Source organism: Ursus americanus, chromosome 28 (assembly GCF_024610735.1).
Source record: "Ursus americanus isolate L20-20 chromosome 28, mUrsAme1.1.p, whole genome shotgun sequence".
NCBI classification, from domain to species: Eukaryota; Metazoa; Chordata; class Mammalia; order Carnivora; family Ursidae; genus Ursus; species Ursus americanus.
The window spans coordinates 385,895-404,589 of NC_142154.1; the positions used below are offsets into that span (position 1 = coordinate 385,895).

Here is an 18,695-nt window from a genome sequence, read left to right on the forward strand (position 1 = left end):
GGCCCAAGGATGCCCCTCCCCACACCCCTCCGCAGGTCTGGCTTCCTTCCTAGGACCCCTAAGAATCTGGGGGATGGGGAGGGCAGGATGCCCTTGCTGTGTCTGTTCATGCCTCCTTTCAAACCCTTCCAGGCCTTCATCCTAGCCAAGAATTGGACGTCTTTCTTCTCTGACTCGGTTGCCCCGTGGCTGGGGGCTCCCGGACTTATCACTCAAGGCGCAGTCCTGCTGGCACACCCGATTCAGGAACATGCACCCCCACGCCCCACGCGCCACCCCCACCCCCCCGTTACCTGCCCTGTCCAGGTGGCCAGTCTCAGGCCTTTACCCACATGATTCAGACAGTCAAACTGAGGCCCAGAGAGGGGCAGGGACCCACGCAAGGTCCCCGGGGTGGGGGCATGGGTGAAGGTTCAGGCCTCCAAGACAGACTCCGGGCCTCCTGCCCCGTGTAGCTTGGCCAGCACTGGGAGGCAGCATCCCGAGGCCTGAGGCCGATGGCTGAATTCTCCTGGACACAGCCAAGCTCCTTCTCAACCACCTGTGCCACCAGTCACGACAGCATTCCCGGTGACCCGGCTGAACCCTCTGCCCCTTCTAGGGACACCTCACAGGAATCGCCACCAACACCTCCTGGACATAGACTACATGGGGTTCATGTCCCCGGAACTCGGGCCCACTCAGAGCCTTGCAATGCAACCTTCCTTGGAAGTAGGGTCTTTGCAGATGTGATCCATCAGGACGACATCGACTGGGCTTACGTGGGCCCTGGTCCAATGACCGCTGAGCTTAGAGCAAGAGGAGAGAATGAGGGACGTAAGCACCTGCAAGCCAGGGCCATCGAGGGCTGCGAGCCACCACCAGAAGCTGGAAGAGGCGAGAAGGATGCTTTCCTAGAGCCCCGGAGGGGGCGCGACCCTGCCGATGCCCTGACCTCCAGAATGTGAGAGGACAAACTGTGTGCTTTAAGCCGCCCATTCTGTGGGGCTTTGTTCCAGCCCCCTTCAGGAACCACTGCCCCGTGGAAGGGGGATTGCTGGTGCTTGGAGGAAGCCCTCTGCTCTCCCTGCCCCGTCCCGCTGTCTATGGCTGCTGCGAGCCCATCGGCACCCTTCTTTCCTGCAGCCGAAGGGGCAGATCCATGCTTGGATTCCGGTGCCCTGGATGGTCAGTCATCGGTCCCTCTCTCACGTCTGCTTCCGGGCAGATGCTTGGGACAATGACAGGCTAGCCCTCAGGGTGGGAGTGTCTCTCCTTCCTCCAGGCTGGGCTCCTGGAGGGTGGGAGTCAGGGCCCCTCCTCAGCGGTCTGCGTCTGGTGGGCCGGGAGGTGAGACCGCTGGCAGGGTCTCGTCTGGCCGACGGTGAGGCCAGGCTGCGGAGTGTGGCACACGGGGCAGCAGCCGCGGCAGGGCCCGGTGCACACGGTGCTGAGGTCCCCTTCTGCTCCAGTGTGGCCAGTAAAGCCAGTGAGGATGGTTTCCGGGAGGCCCAGAAGCCCGGAGCCCATTGGCCAGGCTTCCTGGGAGAGCTGGGGCCGATTTGCATCAAAAAGAACACTGGCTTCATTGAAATTCCCCTCGCCTCCAGTGAAACAAAACCGCGAAGAAAAGGAAAGTTTTCATCCTGAGCAACTTCTCCGCTGAGGAGCGATTCTGAGCTTCTAAAAATAGAGAGGAAATGGGCCTCTTTGGGCCGCTCCAGTCGCCGCCTCCTGGCCCGAGCCCGCCCCTGCTGCCCACTCAAGGCCAGCCTCTCCCCCAGTGGGGCTCCGACCTCTTGCGCCGGTGCCCGCGGCAGATGCCACGCAGCTCCGTAACTGGACGCGGCTGCCCCCGAGGACCCCAGCATGCCGGACAGCGCAGAGGCCCCACAGGCCAGCCGGCCCACCCAGGAAAGCATGGCAGTCAGGTGAGCCAGAGGTCAGCCCGGTGTCCATGCTCTGGGCTTGGCTCTGCCTGGTGGACCTGTGCGAGTGGCTCCACCGTCTGAGCCTCAGTCTCCTCATCTGGGAAATGGGAGGAAGGGTCTGCATGAGCCTGGAATGAGCGCTGGCTGGGACATCAGTCATTTGAGCTGCTACTTGTGTCCACTTCCCTGTGTGGCCAAGAGGGGCTCAACCAAAAAGGGAGCTGCCCCTGCCCAGGGGCTGCAGTGGCGTAGGGGAAGGATCCTTCCGTCCTTAGGAACCCTTCCCTGTCTCTCCCAAGGGGCCTTTGGGGTCAATAAGAGGCAAGGATGGGGAGAGCTCTAGCTGGCTGTGTGACCTTGGCAGGTTCCTGCCCCTCTCTGGGCTGCAGCTTCCCCAAAGCCCTTGCACTGCGCCTGGTCTACTAATCTGCGATTCAGAGGAAGCAGATTCCAGCAGTCAGATGTGCCAGCGCCCACTCTGGCCCAGGCCCTGTCCGTCCAAGGGGCAGGGCCTCCTGAGAAGCAGGGACCGAGTCCCAGCTTCCGAGTGCCCCAGCCAGGAGGCAGGGAGACGGCAGACACCCTCCAGAGTCCAGACATCCCTGCTCTGTGCCCAGAAGGGGCACTGGCCGAGGGGGAAGGAGAGACGCTTCTCACTGGGGGCTCTGGCCACGCTGGAAAGCCGTGAAGGAAGTCAGGGACTTGGGGAATGGGAGAGGTCGGGGCAGCTGCAGGGTGGAACGGGACGAGGACGAGGGGTAATTGCCAGGTCTGAGCCCCTGTTTGAGCTCCAGAGTGCATGGCCGCTGGCGGGGGTATGAGGATGGAACGAATGTTAACAAGCCTCAGAGACAGAGGCCCCTCCAAGGGCTGGGTGCTGGGTCTCCAGGGCACCCTCCAGAGACAGGGGGTCCTTGCCTGCAAGGCCTGGGGGCAGGAGGTCCAGCCTCCCTCCCTGGACACGGGCCACACACAGAGGGTCAATAGGCCGCTTCAGGTGAGCTGGCCGGAACTTCCTCACCCAGGGGTAGTTTCTGGACTGGTCTGCGCACGGGTCGTCCTGCCACTTCCTCTCCTTCCTGGGGGCAAAGCGCTCATAGGCACGCCTCGAGAGCTCAGTGCTTGTCAGGAATCACCAAGCCCTGCTGGTTCTCTGGGTTCCCTGTGCCCGCGAACGAGCAGTCAAGGTGGGGGTCAGGAGCCCAGGGTTTTTGAGGTCCACCGAAAAGGCCCATGGTGACTAGGGGGCAGGGGGTCCTGGGCACCTAGCAGGGGTCCACGGAGGCTGAACCCGCTTTGCAGCCTGCCCGAAAGGGAGGCTGTCAAACGGGGACAGGGCCCCCGTTGGGGAAAGAGGGCCAGAAACCCAGAGCTGGAGGACCTGCCCCTCTGCTTTCTTGCTTAGAGACTTTGGGTAAGTTGTCTAGCTTCTCGGAGCCTCAATACCACCCTCTGTGCCAACGAAGTCAGAGCGCCTGACCCCCATTGACCTTGCAGAGAAGTTGGGCAGATCCTATTAGCTACGAGCCTGTGTGGGTGGCACGGTTCTGGAAGCAGAAGGGCCACCCTCCCAGGCAGGGAAAATGTCCTGGCAATGCGGGCAACTCTCTTAGCAGCACCGGGGGGCGGGGGGTGGGGGTCTGGGTTCCCACCCCACTCTGCTCTGGACCGACTCTGACCCTGAGCAAGAGGGGGTCCCCTCTGTCCGACGGGGAGCATACTCCTGCTCTCCAGCTCTGCAGAGTGGCTGCGAGGAACCCCGGGCTGATGTTGCTCTCAAGTCAGGACGGTTACAGCTGCTTTCAAGCTCCTCTCCACCCCTCCGCCCTGCAGCCCCGGAGACAGCGGGCCTGCATTCCTCCAATAGCTGGAGAGGGACCTTATCTTCCCACCCCCTTCCCAGGGTTGCGGAGGGGAGGACTGGAGGTCGGGGGGAGGCAGGAACTGAGAGCCGGAGGAGAGTTGGCACACCAGCCCGACCGACGTGCATTCCGTTTTGTGCCAAGCCAATGGCAGGGCTGGCTCTGGGTGGTGTGGGCAGGGTCCGGGGGGAGAGAGCCAGGCCAGGGCCAGCAGAGCTAGGAGCTGCAGGGCTGGAGCTGCTCTGTGCCCTTTGAGGCTGTGGTGCTGGGCCACGCCAAATGTCAGGAGCACCACCGAGTGTGTCCAGAGCCCCTGTTAGATTCTCTGTCCCGTGTAGATGCCAGCCTCCCTGAGCCTCGAGAAGCCCGGCTTGGAGGAAGGCCTTCAAAGGAACCAGGGGAAGGGGCAGTTCTGGGTCTGTAAGGTTGTGGATGCTCAGGGGCAGGCAAGGGCACCGTGTGGACTGACGGTGTGTGTGTGGAGGAGTCACAGGTGCCCTCAGACCGGTCAGGTGGGGCCAGGCTAACTTCTAGGTCTGGACGGGCCAGTGTGGCCAGACGGGGGACAGCCAGGCGCGAGGGCGGCCGCGGCCGGAGGAGGAGGCCCTGAGGAGCCCCTGGTAGCACAGAAGCAGCAGAAGCAGAGGAGAGCCCAGTCTGGGGGGAGAGGAAGCCAGCGGGGCGGGCTGGAGGCAGGAGGCCAGGAGACGGGAGCCTGCAGGGCCGAGTCTGGTCCGGGGAAGGATGGTAAATTGACCACACTTCCCCTGGGCTCCCAGCAGCCCCTCCCAGCACTGCCACCCCAAGACTGGGTGCAGAGAGGAGGCATCTGGGGGTCGGGGATGTGGGGCAGGCCTGGGGGCTGCTGCAAGCCCAGGGAAGGAGGCTGTTCTCACTGACAGAGCTTTCCAAGGAGGACAAGGGGTGAGCTCCCCATCTCAGGGATGTGCAAGCCTAGGAGGGACAGTCAAAATGCAAATACTAGGGGAAGGATAGAGGCATTTTAAAGAATACGGCACATCCAGTGCCTTCCGGTTCTCCCCAGCCTCCTGCCTGCTTCCCCACGGTACGAAACACGGCTGTGGCGGGGGTTTTCGTTTTCGGTTTTGGTATCGTTATTGTCTTTCTCTGCTTTCATACATACACGTTCGTCTATTCAAAACCGTTCATTGTTGACTAGGTCGGGCGCCGTGCTAGGCGCTACACGGTATCCTAGAAAACAAGGCAAGTTCTGACCCAAGGAGTTTACACCCGTGCAGCAAAGCCCACATCAAACAGTGATTGCACAACGACTTGTGGAATTGTAATTGTGGTCAGTGCCACGAAGGAATTAAGAAAAAGGGGGGAATGTAATCAGTGCCACCAAACTGTATACTTCAAAACGGCTAGAATGGCACATTTGTGTTATGTATTTTATCGCAATAAAAAGTACCTTTAAAACGTTGGGAATTTTTTTAAAGAAGTTCTGGACAGCACGTAACGGATGTCCAACCTAGGCTCGGGGGGTTGGAAGGCTTCCTTGGGGAAGCAACACTTACGCTGAGACCTGAAAGATGAGCAGGGGTGATTGGGGAAGAACTTTCTAGGGAAAATGCACAGCACGTGCAAAGGCCCTGAGATGGGGAGGAGCTCGTGGTGTCTGAGAATCTACACGGCCAGTGGGCACGGGACGGAGAACTTGGGAGTGTGCGTGCCCCAGGAAGGTGTGCCGCTGGTACCAAGAGCCCTTGGACAAAGGGCACATCTGGAGAGTCAAAGTCCCCGGTCCCACACGTCTGAATACAGATCCAGATGTCTTCGGGATGCAGGTCAGCCCAGGCCGGCCCTGGGTCCTTGCGGGGGATGCCAGCTTGTTGGCTGGGGACAGCAGAGCCTAAGCTGGCCTGGAGTCAGGAGGCTGGGCCCAAAGCTGACTCACTCTGTCCCCAGGCAAGCCCTCGAATGGCAGACTCTCAGGTCAGTGGGGTTTTTTTAGGTCACTGAGTCTAACCGACTGTGTCACAACTTTCACATATGATCAACCTACCCTGGCTTGAATACCTCCAGTGATGGGGAACTCACTACTTCCTTCTTCGTCCCTGCAAAAGACATGGTTTCATTTAGAGAAAGCCCTACATCCCCCTGGGTCCTGGCTCCAGTCTCTCCTCCCACGCAGCCCTGGCTCCTTGCGAGGGAGCTTATGAGGGATGCTTGAGGTCAGGGCTGGGACGGTGCTTTGGAAACTGTGAAGGTCATGACCACGAGAAGGACCTCTAGGACCTAGCTCGGACTCTGGCCCCAAGAAGCTGTAAAATAAGACTTTACGTCCGCAGACTCTAATAGGTTGTCTGTTGTGTATAAATGGAAGCAAACGTTTCCTATCGCGCCATGCACAAAGACGAGTGTAGCTTGATGCCTCGTGACAACGAGCGTATGCTCCTGTGCTCAGCAACGCGGTAGGGCTACGGAACATTTCAGCAGCCTAGAACGTTCTTGCACTCCCTGACCCTCTTAGGTAAGCCGCCGGTTCGCACCCACGCGGCCCCAGCCACTCCCGAACGTCGTGGATGTGGGGTCGCACAGCATGTGCCGTCTCGGCCTGGCCCCTCTCGCTCACGGTGAGATCCACCCCGTGACTAAGGGTTTCGGCAGCTCATCCTTTGTGCCGCGCGGCGGGCTCTACTCCAGGCTCTCCCGCGGTCGGGTTTCCCGTTCTTCTGCGGAGGGCGTTCGGGCTGTTTCCAGTTTGAGGATTTTATGAATGAGCTGTAACGAACATTCTTGTTTAAGGTGTTTCGTGACGTGCGTGTTCCTCTTCTTGGATCAGCCCCTGGGGCTAGCCGCTGGCTCAGGGCCGGGGGGACATTTGAAGAAGCCACCAGACGTTTTCCCTCGTGGTCGTACCGTCGTGCTGGCATTCTCTGCTGCCCCACGCCTTTGTCCGCGCCGGGAGCGGGATTCTTCTGACCGCTAGCGTTCTGCTGGGTGAACGGCGGAAGCTCCTTGTGGTTTCAGCTTCAGTGTCCCTGACAGTGGTGTTGAGCATACGGGCAAGTGCTCACTGGCCATTTGTCCACATTCGCTTGTGAAGTGTCGCTTCACACCTTTAGCCCATTTTGTAATTGGGTTCTTAGTTCTTTTGTTCTCGTCCTTCATATATTCTGGAAGTCAGCGCCTCAGTAGATCTATGTATTGCAAATATTTTCTCCTGCTTTGTGGCTTATCTTCACTTTCTTAATGGTGTCTGGATGAACAAACATCTCTCTGATAAAATCCAATGTATCTACTTTTTTCTTTTGTGGTGAGTGACACTGTGTCCTCTCTAAGAAATCCTTCTATGCCAAGGTTATAAGATACTTTTTTTTTTTAAAGATTTTATTCATTTATTTGACAGAGAGAAACAGTGAGGGGAGAACACAAGCAGGGGGAGTGTGAGAGGGAGAAGCAGGCTTCCAGCCGAGCAGGGAGCCTGATGCGGGGCTCGATCCCAGGACCCCGGGATCACGCGCTGAGCTGAAGGCAGACACTTAACAACTGAGCCCCCCAGGCGCCCCTGTAAGATACTTTTCTACGTGTTCTTCCGAAAGATTTATAGTTTCAGCTTTTACAGTTAGATGCACGATCCCTCTCAAATTAAATTTTCTCCACATATTTATTCAGTTATTCAAGTGCCATTGTCAAAAATAATTTTTTTTTTACAATTAAGCTGCCAAAGCTCCTTTGTTAAAAAAAAAAATCAATTGACCAGATATGTGTGGGACTATTTCTGGATTTTCTTCCACCGAGCCAGTCTTCTATCCTGACGTTTGTGCCATACTGTCTTCTTTGCCTTGGCTGTAGCGTAATCTTGAAGCCAGGGGTCTTAGTCCTCCACGTGGTTCTGTTCTCCTGTTTGGGCTATGTCCAGTGCCATCAGCAGCCTCTAAGATATTCTAGGACTCTTGCTTCTGGATTCTGTGCAATCCCCCGCCCCTGGATGTGGGCGGAACTAGTAACCCCTTTCTAACAAGAGGACTATTGCAAAAGTGATGGGAATTCACTGCCGAGCTTTGGTTGCAAAAGAGGTTTGGTTGCAAAAGGGCCACGCTTTCACCGTGACGGCTCTCCTTCATTTCCTTGCTCGTTCTGAGGGAGAGGCCCCTGTGGCAAGGGCCCAGGGAGACCTCTGGCCAACAGCCAGAGAGTCGCTCAGTGCAACAATCTGCCAGGGACTGAACACCCACGTGAGTGAGCTTGGAAGCAGGTCCTCCCCAGTTGAACCTCCAGACGAGATGCAGCCCGGCTGCCAGTTTGATCGCGGCCCATGGGTGGCTTCCAGCCAGAGGCGCCAGTGAACCCACACCAGACTCCTAACCCACGGCAGCTGTGAAGTAATCAGTGCTTGTGTTTTTAAGTCCCTGCATTGTAGGATACGTGTTAGGTAACAATAAATTACTAATATACTCACTCCTTTCTGTTCTCATGCAAAATTTAGAACCATCTTGTCAGTCTCTACAGAAAAGACTGTTGGAATTTCGACGGGGAATGAGGGAGACTCTTGTGATCCACGAACATAGTCTGTATTTTCATTTATTTAGGTCTTTGATTTCTCTCATCTGTGATTCGTGGTTTTCAGTGTAGATTTCTTGCACACTTTTTCTTAAATTTGTTCCTAAGAATTGTATGGGTTTTGATGTGATGTGGTTGTATTTCACACTTAATTTTCTAACGTTCGTTGTTGGTATATAGTAATACAATTGATTTTTTAAATTATTGACCTTGTATTCTGAGATCTTACTCAATTCTTTTATTAGTCCTACTAACTTTTTTGGGAGGCCCCTTGGGATTTTTTGTTTGCACAGTTTTGTTATCTGTTAATAAAGCTAGCTATACTCCTTCCGTTCCAGTCATTTTGCCTCTAAGTCCTTCTTGGCTTCTTGCACTGGCTAGCACCTCCAGTGGAACGTTAAATAGAGGGGACATCCTTGCCTGTTCCTGATATCGTTGGCATTGCCAGGGGTCTTCATTCCTTTCTGGAGATTTGTACTCCTTCTGGGGCAATCCCCTTCAGCCTCAAACCAGTAACGATTATTTATTATTTCTCATGGGTTCCATGGGTCAGTAGTTCACAAGCTATTTAGCAGAGCAGCTCTGACTCAGGGTCCCTGGAGGTCACAGTCAAGACATCAGCCAGCTGGCAGCCATCTGGACTTGGAGGACCTGCTTAGGGCTGTGTTTGTTTCCTGTGGACACTGTAACAGGTCAGCACAAGCCTGGTGCCTTCAGACAGCGGACATTTATTCTGAAGTTCTGGAAGCCACGCTTCACTGAGCTCAAGTCACAGTGTCAGCAGGGCTGTGCCCCCTCCAGAGGCTCTCAGGGAGCATCCGTCCCTCTACTGTCCCATCTTCCAGCGTTCACCCTTGACCTGTGGCTGCACCACTTCCATCTCTGCCTCTCTCCTGTGTGTGTCTCCCTCTGCCTGGTTCTTATAAGAAGATGTGTGATTGCATTTAGCACCCACCTGAAGAATCCAGGCCGTTCCACCTGTTTTAAGATTCTTAAGTTAATCACATCAGCAGCATTCTCTTTTGTTGTGTAAGGTAATAGTCGCAGGTCCCAGAGAGGAAGCAGTGGATACGTTGGGGGGGAAGGGTTTCAATTTACCACTTTGGTTGCTGGCCAGAGACTTTAGTTTTGCCAGTGGACCTCTCTGTAGGCTGCTTGATGTCCTCTTGACTCGACAGCAGGTGGCTGCACCTGGGGTCATCCCAACGTCTTCTTTACTCATCCTTCAGGTGCCCGAGGTGGGAAGACTCAGAAAGCTCAGATTTAGGATTTAGAAGCTGGGCTCCTCAGCATTTCTCTGTATATCTATGTGGTGCCTTCACGTGGTCTCCTTCCTGGTGGCTTCAAGGCAGTCAGACCTCTGATGTGCTGGTCAGGGACCCAGAAAGCATGTGTCCTGGGAGTCAGGGAAAACCATGTCACCTCTTAGGATCCAGCCTTGGAGACCACATAGCGTCACTGCTACTACATTGTATTTGGTGGAAGGCCACCACGTCTCCGAGGAGAGGGGAGTGGGACTCAAGGCCCTGCAACGAGCGCATGAGAGGATTTGCAGACCTGATTTCAAGCCGTCACAGACATGTGCTGGGAACTCCTCCCACCTGTCATTTAAAGGAGATGTCTGTCACCACTTCATCCTTGTTTTGAAAGCTACTTTCACTGGAAAGAGTTCCGAGGTAACCATTTACTTCAGCACTTTCAAGTATACCGTCCCAGGCGCCCCCTGTCTCCTTTTACTTACAGGAAGTCAGTCATCGTTTCTATTCCTGTTTCCTGTCAGGTGACAGGTTTTCTCCTCCACCTGCCTTCGTGGCTTTTACAACATTGTGATTTTCAGCAGTTTCACTGGGATGGATTAAAGTGTGGGTTTACGTTATTTCATTTTATTTAATGCAGGTTAGGCTCTGTCATCATGTGTGACTTCTAGGTTTTTCGTCTAGAATTTGTATGCTCATGTTTTTACCAAATGTTGGGGGAAAATGTGACATGATTTTTTTCAAATTGTTTTCTGCCCTCTTCTCTTTCTCCTTCTCAGGGACTCCAATTAAATGTATGTTAGACCATTGGATGCTGTCTCACAGGGCACTGAGGCTTTGCTCATCTTTTTAAATTGAGATATAATTTATCTATCATACAATTCACCCATTTACCCGTAAAATTCAATAGTTTTTAGCATTTTCAGGAGTCGTGCAGCCATCACCACGGTCACTTTTAGAACATTTTTGTCATCCCCAAAAGAAACCCTGAACCTCTTCGCAGTTACTTCCCATTTCCCCTCAAGCCCCCAACCCTGGGCAACCACTAATCTGCTTTTTGTCTCTATTATTTGCTTCTCCTGGGCATTTTACATCAGGGGCCGCGTGTATCACCTACTGTGAATGGCTCCTTTCACTAAGCATGTTTCCATGATCCAGCCATGCTGTGCTTCCTTCCTCAGACGGCCCGATAACATTCCAGGGCATGGATGAGCCCCGTTCTGTTCACCCACTCATCAGCTGGAGGACATTTGGGGTGTTTCCACTTGGTGGCAATTATGCACGATGCGGCTGTGAACACACCTTCAAGTGTTTATCTGGACATGTTTGTATTTCTCTCAGGTACCTACGTGGCGGTGGAACCACTGGGTCATAGGATGACTCTGTGTGTAACCTTTGAGGACCTGCTAGACTGTTCCCCATGGTGACTGCACCACCTCGTGTCCCCAGCAGCCATGTGCGAGGGCTCTGATTTCTCACACCCACCCAACACTCGTCATTACCTACCTTTCTGACTACAGCCATCCTGGAGGGGGAGGTGGTACCGCCGTGATTTTGACTTCCTGATGGCTGACTGTGCTGAGCACCGCCTAACGTGACTGTTGTCCATTTGTGCATCTTCTGTGGGCAAATGTCTACTGAAACCCTTGGCCTGGTTTTAATCAGGTTACTTGTTATCTTATTGAGTTGTAAGGGTTCTTTGTATATTCTACATGTAATTCTCTTATCAGATATATAATTTGCAAATGTTTTCTCCCATTCTGGGGGTAATCTTTTTGCTTTATTTATGGTGTCCTTTGAAGCACAAGAAGGCTTAATTTTGATGTGGTCAAATTTATCTGTTTTTCTCTTGTTCCTTGTGCTCTTGACATCATATCTCAGAAGGCTGTGCCTAACTCAAGGCCCCGTAGACTTATATTTTCTTCTAATGGTTTAAGTTTTAGTTCTTACCATTAAGCCTTCGATACATTTTTTTTTAAGATTTTATTTATTTATTTAACAGAGATAGAGACAGCCAGCGAGAGAGGGAACACAAGCAGGGGAGTGGGAGAGGAAGAAGCAGGCTCATAGTGGAGGAGCCTGATGTGGGGCTCGAACCCAGAATGCCGGGATCACGCCCTGAGCCGAAGGCAGACGCTTAACCGCTGTGCCACCCAGGCGCCCCGCCTTCGATACATTTTTACTTAATTTTTTGTGTGTATGGTGTGGTCCAACTTCATTCTTCTGCTGTCTCCCAGCTGTCCCAGAACCATTTGTTGAAAAGACTATTCTTTCCCCTACTGCATGGTCTTGGCGCCCTTGTTGAAAATCAGTCATCTGTATATGTGAAGTTGAGTTCTGGATTCTACATCCTGTTCCATTTATCCATTCACCAGTACTTCATTGTCTTAATGACTGTAGGTGTGTAGTGTGTTCTGAAATCAAGAGGTGTGAATCCTCCAACTTTGTTCTTTTTCAATATTGTTTTGACTATTCTGGGTCTTTTGAATTTTCATATAAACTTTAGACCAGCTTGTTAATTTCTGCAAAAAAGTCAGCTGGGATTTTGAGAGGAATTATGTTGAACTGTAGATCAGTTTTTTTGGGGGAGTATTGTCATTTTAAAAATATTAAGTCTCTTGATCATGAGATGACTTTCCATTTGTTTAGATCTTAATTAATTTCTTTCAACAATGTTTTGTTATGTGTAATTTAAAAAATCTTTTCTCTCTCTATTCTTTGGATTGAATAATTTCTATTATTCTGTCTTCAAGTCCACAAACTTTTTTTTTTTTTTTTGATAGTTTCAAATCTGCTGTTAAGCTCATCTGGTAAGCTTTTCATTTTGAGATTGTACTTTCTTTATACTTTCTATTTTCATGTGGCAATCCTCCATTGTTCATCAATTACGTCTGTATTTTTTCTTTAAATTATCAAACATGTGTTAGTAACTGTTTTAAAGTCCTTACATGCTTATTCCAACATCTGTGTCCTATCTGATTTTATTTCTATTGACTGCCTTTTTTCTCAATTTTGGCTCAAATTTCTTGCTTTTTCAGATGTCTGGACATTTTTTGTTATATGTTGGATATTGTGATATGTTAGGAGCATGTTGATTCAAAGGATTTAAATATGCATGTGCATTAAACTAGTGTCTCAGCCACAGGGCTCTGCCTCTCTGAGTCAGTAGCTCCTCAGAAATCCCGTGTTGCTGAGCTGTGTGCAGAGGTTTTGGGAGCCTCACAGAGACCCACCCAAGTGTAGGCAGTGCGTATGGTAGTGTAGAGTTTAAAATCTGGAGTGAGACTACCTGGCTTTGAATCCCAACTGTTCCGATTACTAGCTGTATCACCTTGAGCAAATTACTTCATCACTTTGTGCTTCCATATCCCATATAATGGAGATTATAATTCAGTACCTACTTTATAGGATTGCTGGTGTAATTGAATGACTTAATACATGTAAAGCAATTGGAGCAGTGCCTGCCATACGCAAAATGCTCAGGAGGTGGTAGTTTGAACTTTTAAAAAAGTGAAATGAGGGGCGCCTGGGTGGCTCTGTCAGTTAAGCATCTGCCTTCGGCTCAGGTCGTGATCTCAGGGTCCTGGGATGGAGCCCGGCGTTGGACTCCCTGATCAGTATGGAGTCTGCTTCCCCCTCTCCCTCTGCCCGTCCCCCTGCTTGTGCTCCCTCTCCCTCTCTCTCAAATAAATAAAATCTTTAAAAACAAGTGAAATGACATTGCCCTAGAAGACCAGTCTCCTGCTGCCCTGTGCCCCCACGGCACGACCCCCTTGTTCACAGATGCCTCTCATGTATCCGGACTGTGTATGTCCTCTCTCCTCACCCTCTTCTTTAGACTGTGGGTTCCTCTAGGGCCAGGACCTGGTCTGGGAGCTGGCATGCCCATGCTGCAGGGCCACGATGCCCCGTGTGGGGCACGTTCTCACCCCTGCTTTGCCCCCACCCTACATCACAAAGTTCCTCTGGCTGAGAGAACTGGTCCAGAGCCTGCGGAACAGGGGGCATCCTTCCTTTCTCTCATGTCCCTCTAGGAAAAATGGAAAACCATATACCATCAGAGCTGGGACTTAGAGACCATCCCATGCACCCCTTCCTCTTACAGACGGGGTAGCTGAGTTCCTAACAGGACAAGGACTGGGCCCCAAGTCGCACTCACAGCATGGTAAATAAAAATGGCAGGTGAGGGGAGATGGTGGTTTTCTAGGAGTATCTGCTCCTGACAAATTCTGTCAGCTCCAAGCTTCATACCGCCCTCCCAACGCAATCAAAACCACCAGGTGGTCGTCCGCTTGTCATAATACGACAGAAGAAAATGTTGTAATTATGATTCAACACACACACCTTCCTTGTGCACAAAATTTTTCAAAATATTAGTTGAGGGAGGGGTGTAAGTAAAGGGTCTGATGGTGAATGATTGAAAATAGGACCATGGGGTGCCCACCCTGCTGCGCCTCGCCCCGTTTGCCCCTGCCCCACCCAGGAGGCCCAGGATGATCTGGGATAGCCTGTTGGCCAAGAAAATAAAGTATGAAACTCACCTGCCTGAATCTGTAGCCCGAGTCTGCAAACCAAGAGGCCTCAGGAGGATCACAGTTTCTTCATCTGTGGAGTGAGACAAGCGGTAGGAACGGTCTCGTCGGGCCGTCTGCGGGTTGCATGTGTTCATGTCTGTACGAGGCACACAGTAGGTGCTACATAAATGTTAGCTACTGGCTGTTTACATGCTATTATTATTTCTGCCTGTTTTCCCTCTGCCTCCTTGGGCCCAGGGACCTGGCAACACCCCATCTGGTAGCCTTGTCCCTGCCTAGGGCAGCAGAATTCCAGCCCAGGCACCAAAATCCCCCGTGACTGAGGCAAGGCAGTCCCAGAGAGGACCAGAGACTCACCCACGATCACCCATCCGCGGCCGATCCCAACCTCGAACCCGCAGGTCCCAGTGCCCAGAACACTTTGTCTTGGGCAGGACCGGATTGCCTCCCAAGTCAGTCCAGGTTTTGCCACAGAGCCTGATGATGGACGGGTTCATCTCCGTGCAGGCTCGCAGGCTTTGTCCCGACAGGGCTGGAGACTGGGTGTGGCCAGTTGGGTTAGAAGTGAGCTGGCGGGCTGGCAGACCCCACCCAATGGGTAGGAGCCAAGGTGGAGCTGGGACCAGCCTTTGGGGCTGAAGCCTCTCCCCAAACACTCCTCTGCAGGGGCCTTGCACTGGGGGCTCAGTCCCCAGGGTGTCTGCCCAAATATGGTCCTTCTAGTGGGTGTGGGGGGCACGGCTTAGATCTCTCGAGCCCTGTCCTCACCCTTTCCGGGAGACCAGGGGTCCCCAGAAGTCCTCTGCTTGGCCACGGCCCCTGGGAGCTGGTCTGTCACCCTCGGGGCCAGCCTCCCCCACGGCACCATGGCCTCTGGACACGTCCTCCGCCTCAGGTCAAATAGTCGAACCTTCACCTTTGCCAGCTTTCTCCTTAAATTTCGCTGTACCCCCCACCCCCTCCTGGGTCTGGTAACCCCAGGGACCTTGAATGCTCCTCGGTTCACTGACTGTCACCTGACTGCCATCACCTCTCAGCCTTCGAGGCAAGAGCCGGGTTGGCTGTCTCCCTCGCCCCCATGCGCCCTGCACAGGGGAGGTGCTGACCCAGTCATCACGGTAGGAAGGAGGACCCTCCTGGAGCTGTCCATCCTGGGGAAGGGACTCTGGGGATATGGGCATAATTAAGTTTTTTATTTCATGGTCGACAGTTATGTTTAACAAAATAACACCCAGCCTCTCTGCTAACTGTTCTGAGAGGGGCTCAGCCAGGGCAGCTCCAGAGGCTCCCTCCCAGAGGGCTTCCTGGAGGAGGAGGGTCTGAAGAGCAGTAGGCAGGCCAGCTTGTGGGTTTTGCAAGGGGGTAGAAAGTGAAGATGACACATTTCCCAAGCCATCCTAATCCTGGAAGAGACCTGTTTGCCCAACCCCCTCGTCCGTATAGAAACTGTAGACCCTCTGCCCTGGGGATGCTGAGAGCCGGGCATGGGGCTGCTGCCAGCCCTTGCACCGAGGACATTTCTGTTGCCATCCCCCCACCCACACCATGCCCAGCGCCAACTCCAATCATTAACGCAGCCAGCTGCCACCGCTCAGCCCTCAGCAGGAGAGCAGCGGGGAGGAGGGAGGAGTCATCCGTGTCCTGGGGACAGAGGAGGTCCGCGTTCCTTCCTGGGCTTCGCTGGGCTGGGAACCCTTCCAAACCACTGATGGGGGGAGGCTTCCGGCAGGTTCTCAAAGGGGCTGATAACGCACGGGGGGCTCAGGGCTAGTACCCCAGACCCAAAATGTCGGGAGGTCCTGAGGCGGCAGTGGGCGTGCATTGCCAGAAAAAGAGAACTTTAAGGACCTGGAATTTGGTGAAGAGCAGAATTTTCTTGAAGTGGGTGCACTGGTATGGACCTACCAGCTTCCTGGGGTAGTCGGGGGGGTCTCTGCCATCTGACTGGGTTCAGGGCCTTGGAACAAGGCCGCGTCCTGCCCCTGGGCCTTCAGACGGGACTTACAATTGCCCCTGAACGCCCAGCAGGGCCCTGCGTGTCTTCACCTCCCCCAGAGACAGTCCAGATCCTGACGTTGTGGCTTGCGAGTGACCACTAAGGGGTGGGAGGGGCCGCTGGAAGGGGTTTCCAAGGAGCAAGGACCCTGGTGTTAGAAGGTTTGGGTGTGATGCCACCATCCTGCCAAGTCCCGGGGGGGCGGGAAGTGGAGGGGGCACGAGAGGGCAAAGGGCAAGGGGCAGGGACATTTGTTGCCGTGGACGGGGGCTCTCCAGAGGCGGGGGGAGAGAACAGTTGGCTGTTTTATGGTGCAGATAATGGGTCGATCCAGTGTGCGCAGTGTCCTGGTTCCGGAGCGGGTCACGGAGACCTGGGATCCGGACCCCGCTCTGCCTCTTCCCGGGCACGCGGTGCCCAACCAGTCTCAAGCTCTCCAGACCTCTCTGCTGCCTCACCTGGAGCGTGGAGCTCTGACTGAACCCTCCATGCGGGGCTGGGGAGAGCGTGCAAGGAGCCTGCACACCTAAGGTGCTTGGCACGACTGGTGCACTTAGTAAACAAAAGTTAAAAAGTCAAAACCGAACCAGAAGTCAAGCCCCACCCGCCGCTGGGGCCCAGACTGGCTTCAGGTGCACGCCCGGCGCAGGGCCGCGTCCTCCCGCAGCCCTGCCAAGGATGGCAGCCAGCAGACCGCCTCCCAGCCCACGTGGCCAGGTCCCCCTTCCTCTCCTGCTCCCCACCCTCTTATGTGAGGCTCGCAGGTGGGCAGCTGGGACAGTGCCAGGTGGGTCAGAGGTGTCCGGGGCCACCTCACCCACGGCCCCGGGGCACGCCAGGGCGGGTCCCCGCCCACACCCAGCCGCACCGCCTCATTACCTGGGGCCCGGGCAGCACGGGCTCCCACACTCCGGTGTCTCAGCCGACAACGCGCAGGGAACGCAGAGCCCTGTCCCTGCCTCCGCACGGGGCAGGCAGGTGAGCACCTGTGCGGCCGGACCCGGCCCTGCCGGGCGTCCACTCTGCCTCCGTGGGGTCTTCGGCCAGGAACCTGGGATCCTGAGAGAGCTGCAGGGGTCCGATCTTGGAGGTGAGACAGGCCATGTGGACCAAGCAGAAGTGAGGGGCGTGGGCCCCCGAGTGCCGGGATCAGAGAGGCCCGTGAGCAAGCAGCTCCCAGGCGGGCTGCCGGCACGGCCCGCTCCAGCCGGTATGGCAGGGACAGTGGGATCTGGAGGAGGGGCTGCTCCTCTCCCAGCTGGGGCCTTCAGGACTCGGGGAATGTCTGGGCAACGCCCTGCACTGGGGATCCTCTGCTGTGCTCCAGGGTTAGGGTGTCCCCTTGGCACCCTGGGCGGAGAGAGGCCAGAACTGGAGGAAGGAACAGGGAGGGCAGCTGGGGGCTCAGGGGTGGGCAGGGCAGGAGTCCTGGGGGTCTGGCTGGTCTGCTCATCCTGGTACGTGCCGCCTGGCCCGGGGAATAGAAACGGGAGCCCGAGGAGAGTCTGTGTTGTTCTTGTTGTGACCGGATGTGTGGGCTCAGCAGGCAGTAAATTAGAGTCAGGTGCCCAGCGCAGGAGCCGGTGAGTCCTGCCCAGCAAGGAGGGCACCCGCGCCCTCGCCCAGCCCGGCCGTGGGCCGTGACGCACGCTGTGTCTCTGTTGCAGGCCGGTTTGGTGGAGCGGGGCCTCTCTGGGGCTGATGTGTTCCCTGAGGTCCCCACTCTCTCCTGGGTGAGCTCGAGGGGCGCGGCCGCCCCACGGGGACCATGCCGGAGACGCTCCTGCTCAGGTGTGCCAGCTCCGTCCTGAGGACCGTGTAAGGAACGAGGACCCCGCCCTCCTCCCAGGGAGCGTACCCGGGCCGCACGGCACCCGGGCCCCCCGTCTTGGGTTTGGGGGTTTTCATTCCACTGAGTCACCCTCCCCATCGTACCGAAGAGCTTCCTTCTCCTTATTCCCCGAAAGTCCATGACAGCCCCCGGCAATACGCGAGAGCCACGGAGCCCTAAGCTCGCGGCAGGTGTCCGGCATCCTCACCACAGACACAGGGCTGACGCGCAGAGAGGTACGGTGACTTGCCCGGGGTCACACAGCTAGTGGAGTCGAACCAGACGGACCAATTTGGGTGAGCCTCACATTTACTGAGCACCTACTGCATACGGCACAGGGCCTGGCTGTCGAAGGCAGAAAGGGAAGAAAGACACAAAATAACCAGGAGATGGACCCCCCATCCAGGAGGGGCTCCCATGGAAAACGAGGGCTCCTCTCGGCCTGTGGGTCACACACGTGGTGACAACTTGAGGAGGACGCTTCCTGGGCTGCCACTGTGCGCCTTAGTGCATCTCAGGGCCAGAGGACAGACAGACTCATGCAGCTTCCAAGCCGCGTGTGGCCTTCAAGGCCCAAACCGGAGTGTCCAAAGGCCTTGAGAGTGAGAAGGTGTTGGGGAGAATCCCCAAGGGCTTCCTGAAGGAGGAGCTGAATGAGGCTCAGTAGGGCCTATGTTCAAATGGTTCCCTTCAGCTCCTCCGGCAAGACAGGAGGACAAAGGAGAGACCAACTGACCAGAGATGGTTAAGAGAGGGAGTGCAGGCTCCCCAGCCCCTC

At 54.9% G+C, this 18,695-nt stretch overlaps 1 protein-coding gene across 1 annotated transcript in view; it reads left to right on the plus strand.

The window, feature by feature from the left end:
- Positions 1-1,388: 1,388 nt before the first annotated feature.
- ACSBG1 (acyl-CoA synthetase bubblegum family member 1) overlaps positions 1,389-18,695 on the plus strand; it is a 47,879-nt gene continuing 30,572 nt past the window's right edge. The window contains exon 1 of the mRNA XM_045804443.2: positions 1,389-1,910. Coding sequence (XP_045660399.1) covers positions 1,849-1,910 — 62 coding nt within the window. The 5' untranslated portion in view covers positions 1,389-1,848. The remainder of the gene's footprint in view (positions 1,911-18,695) is intronic.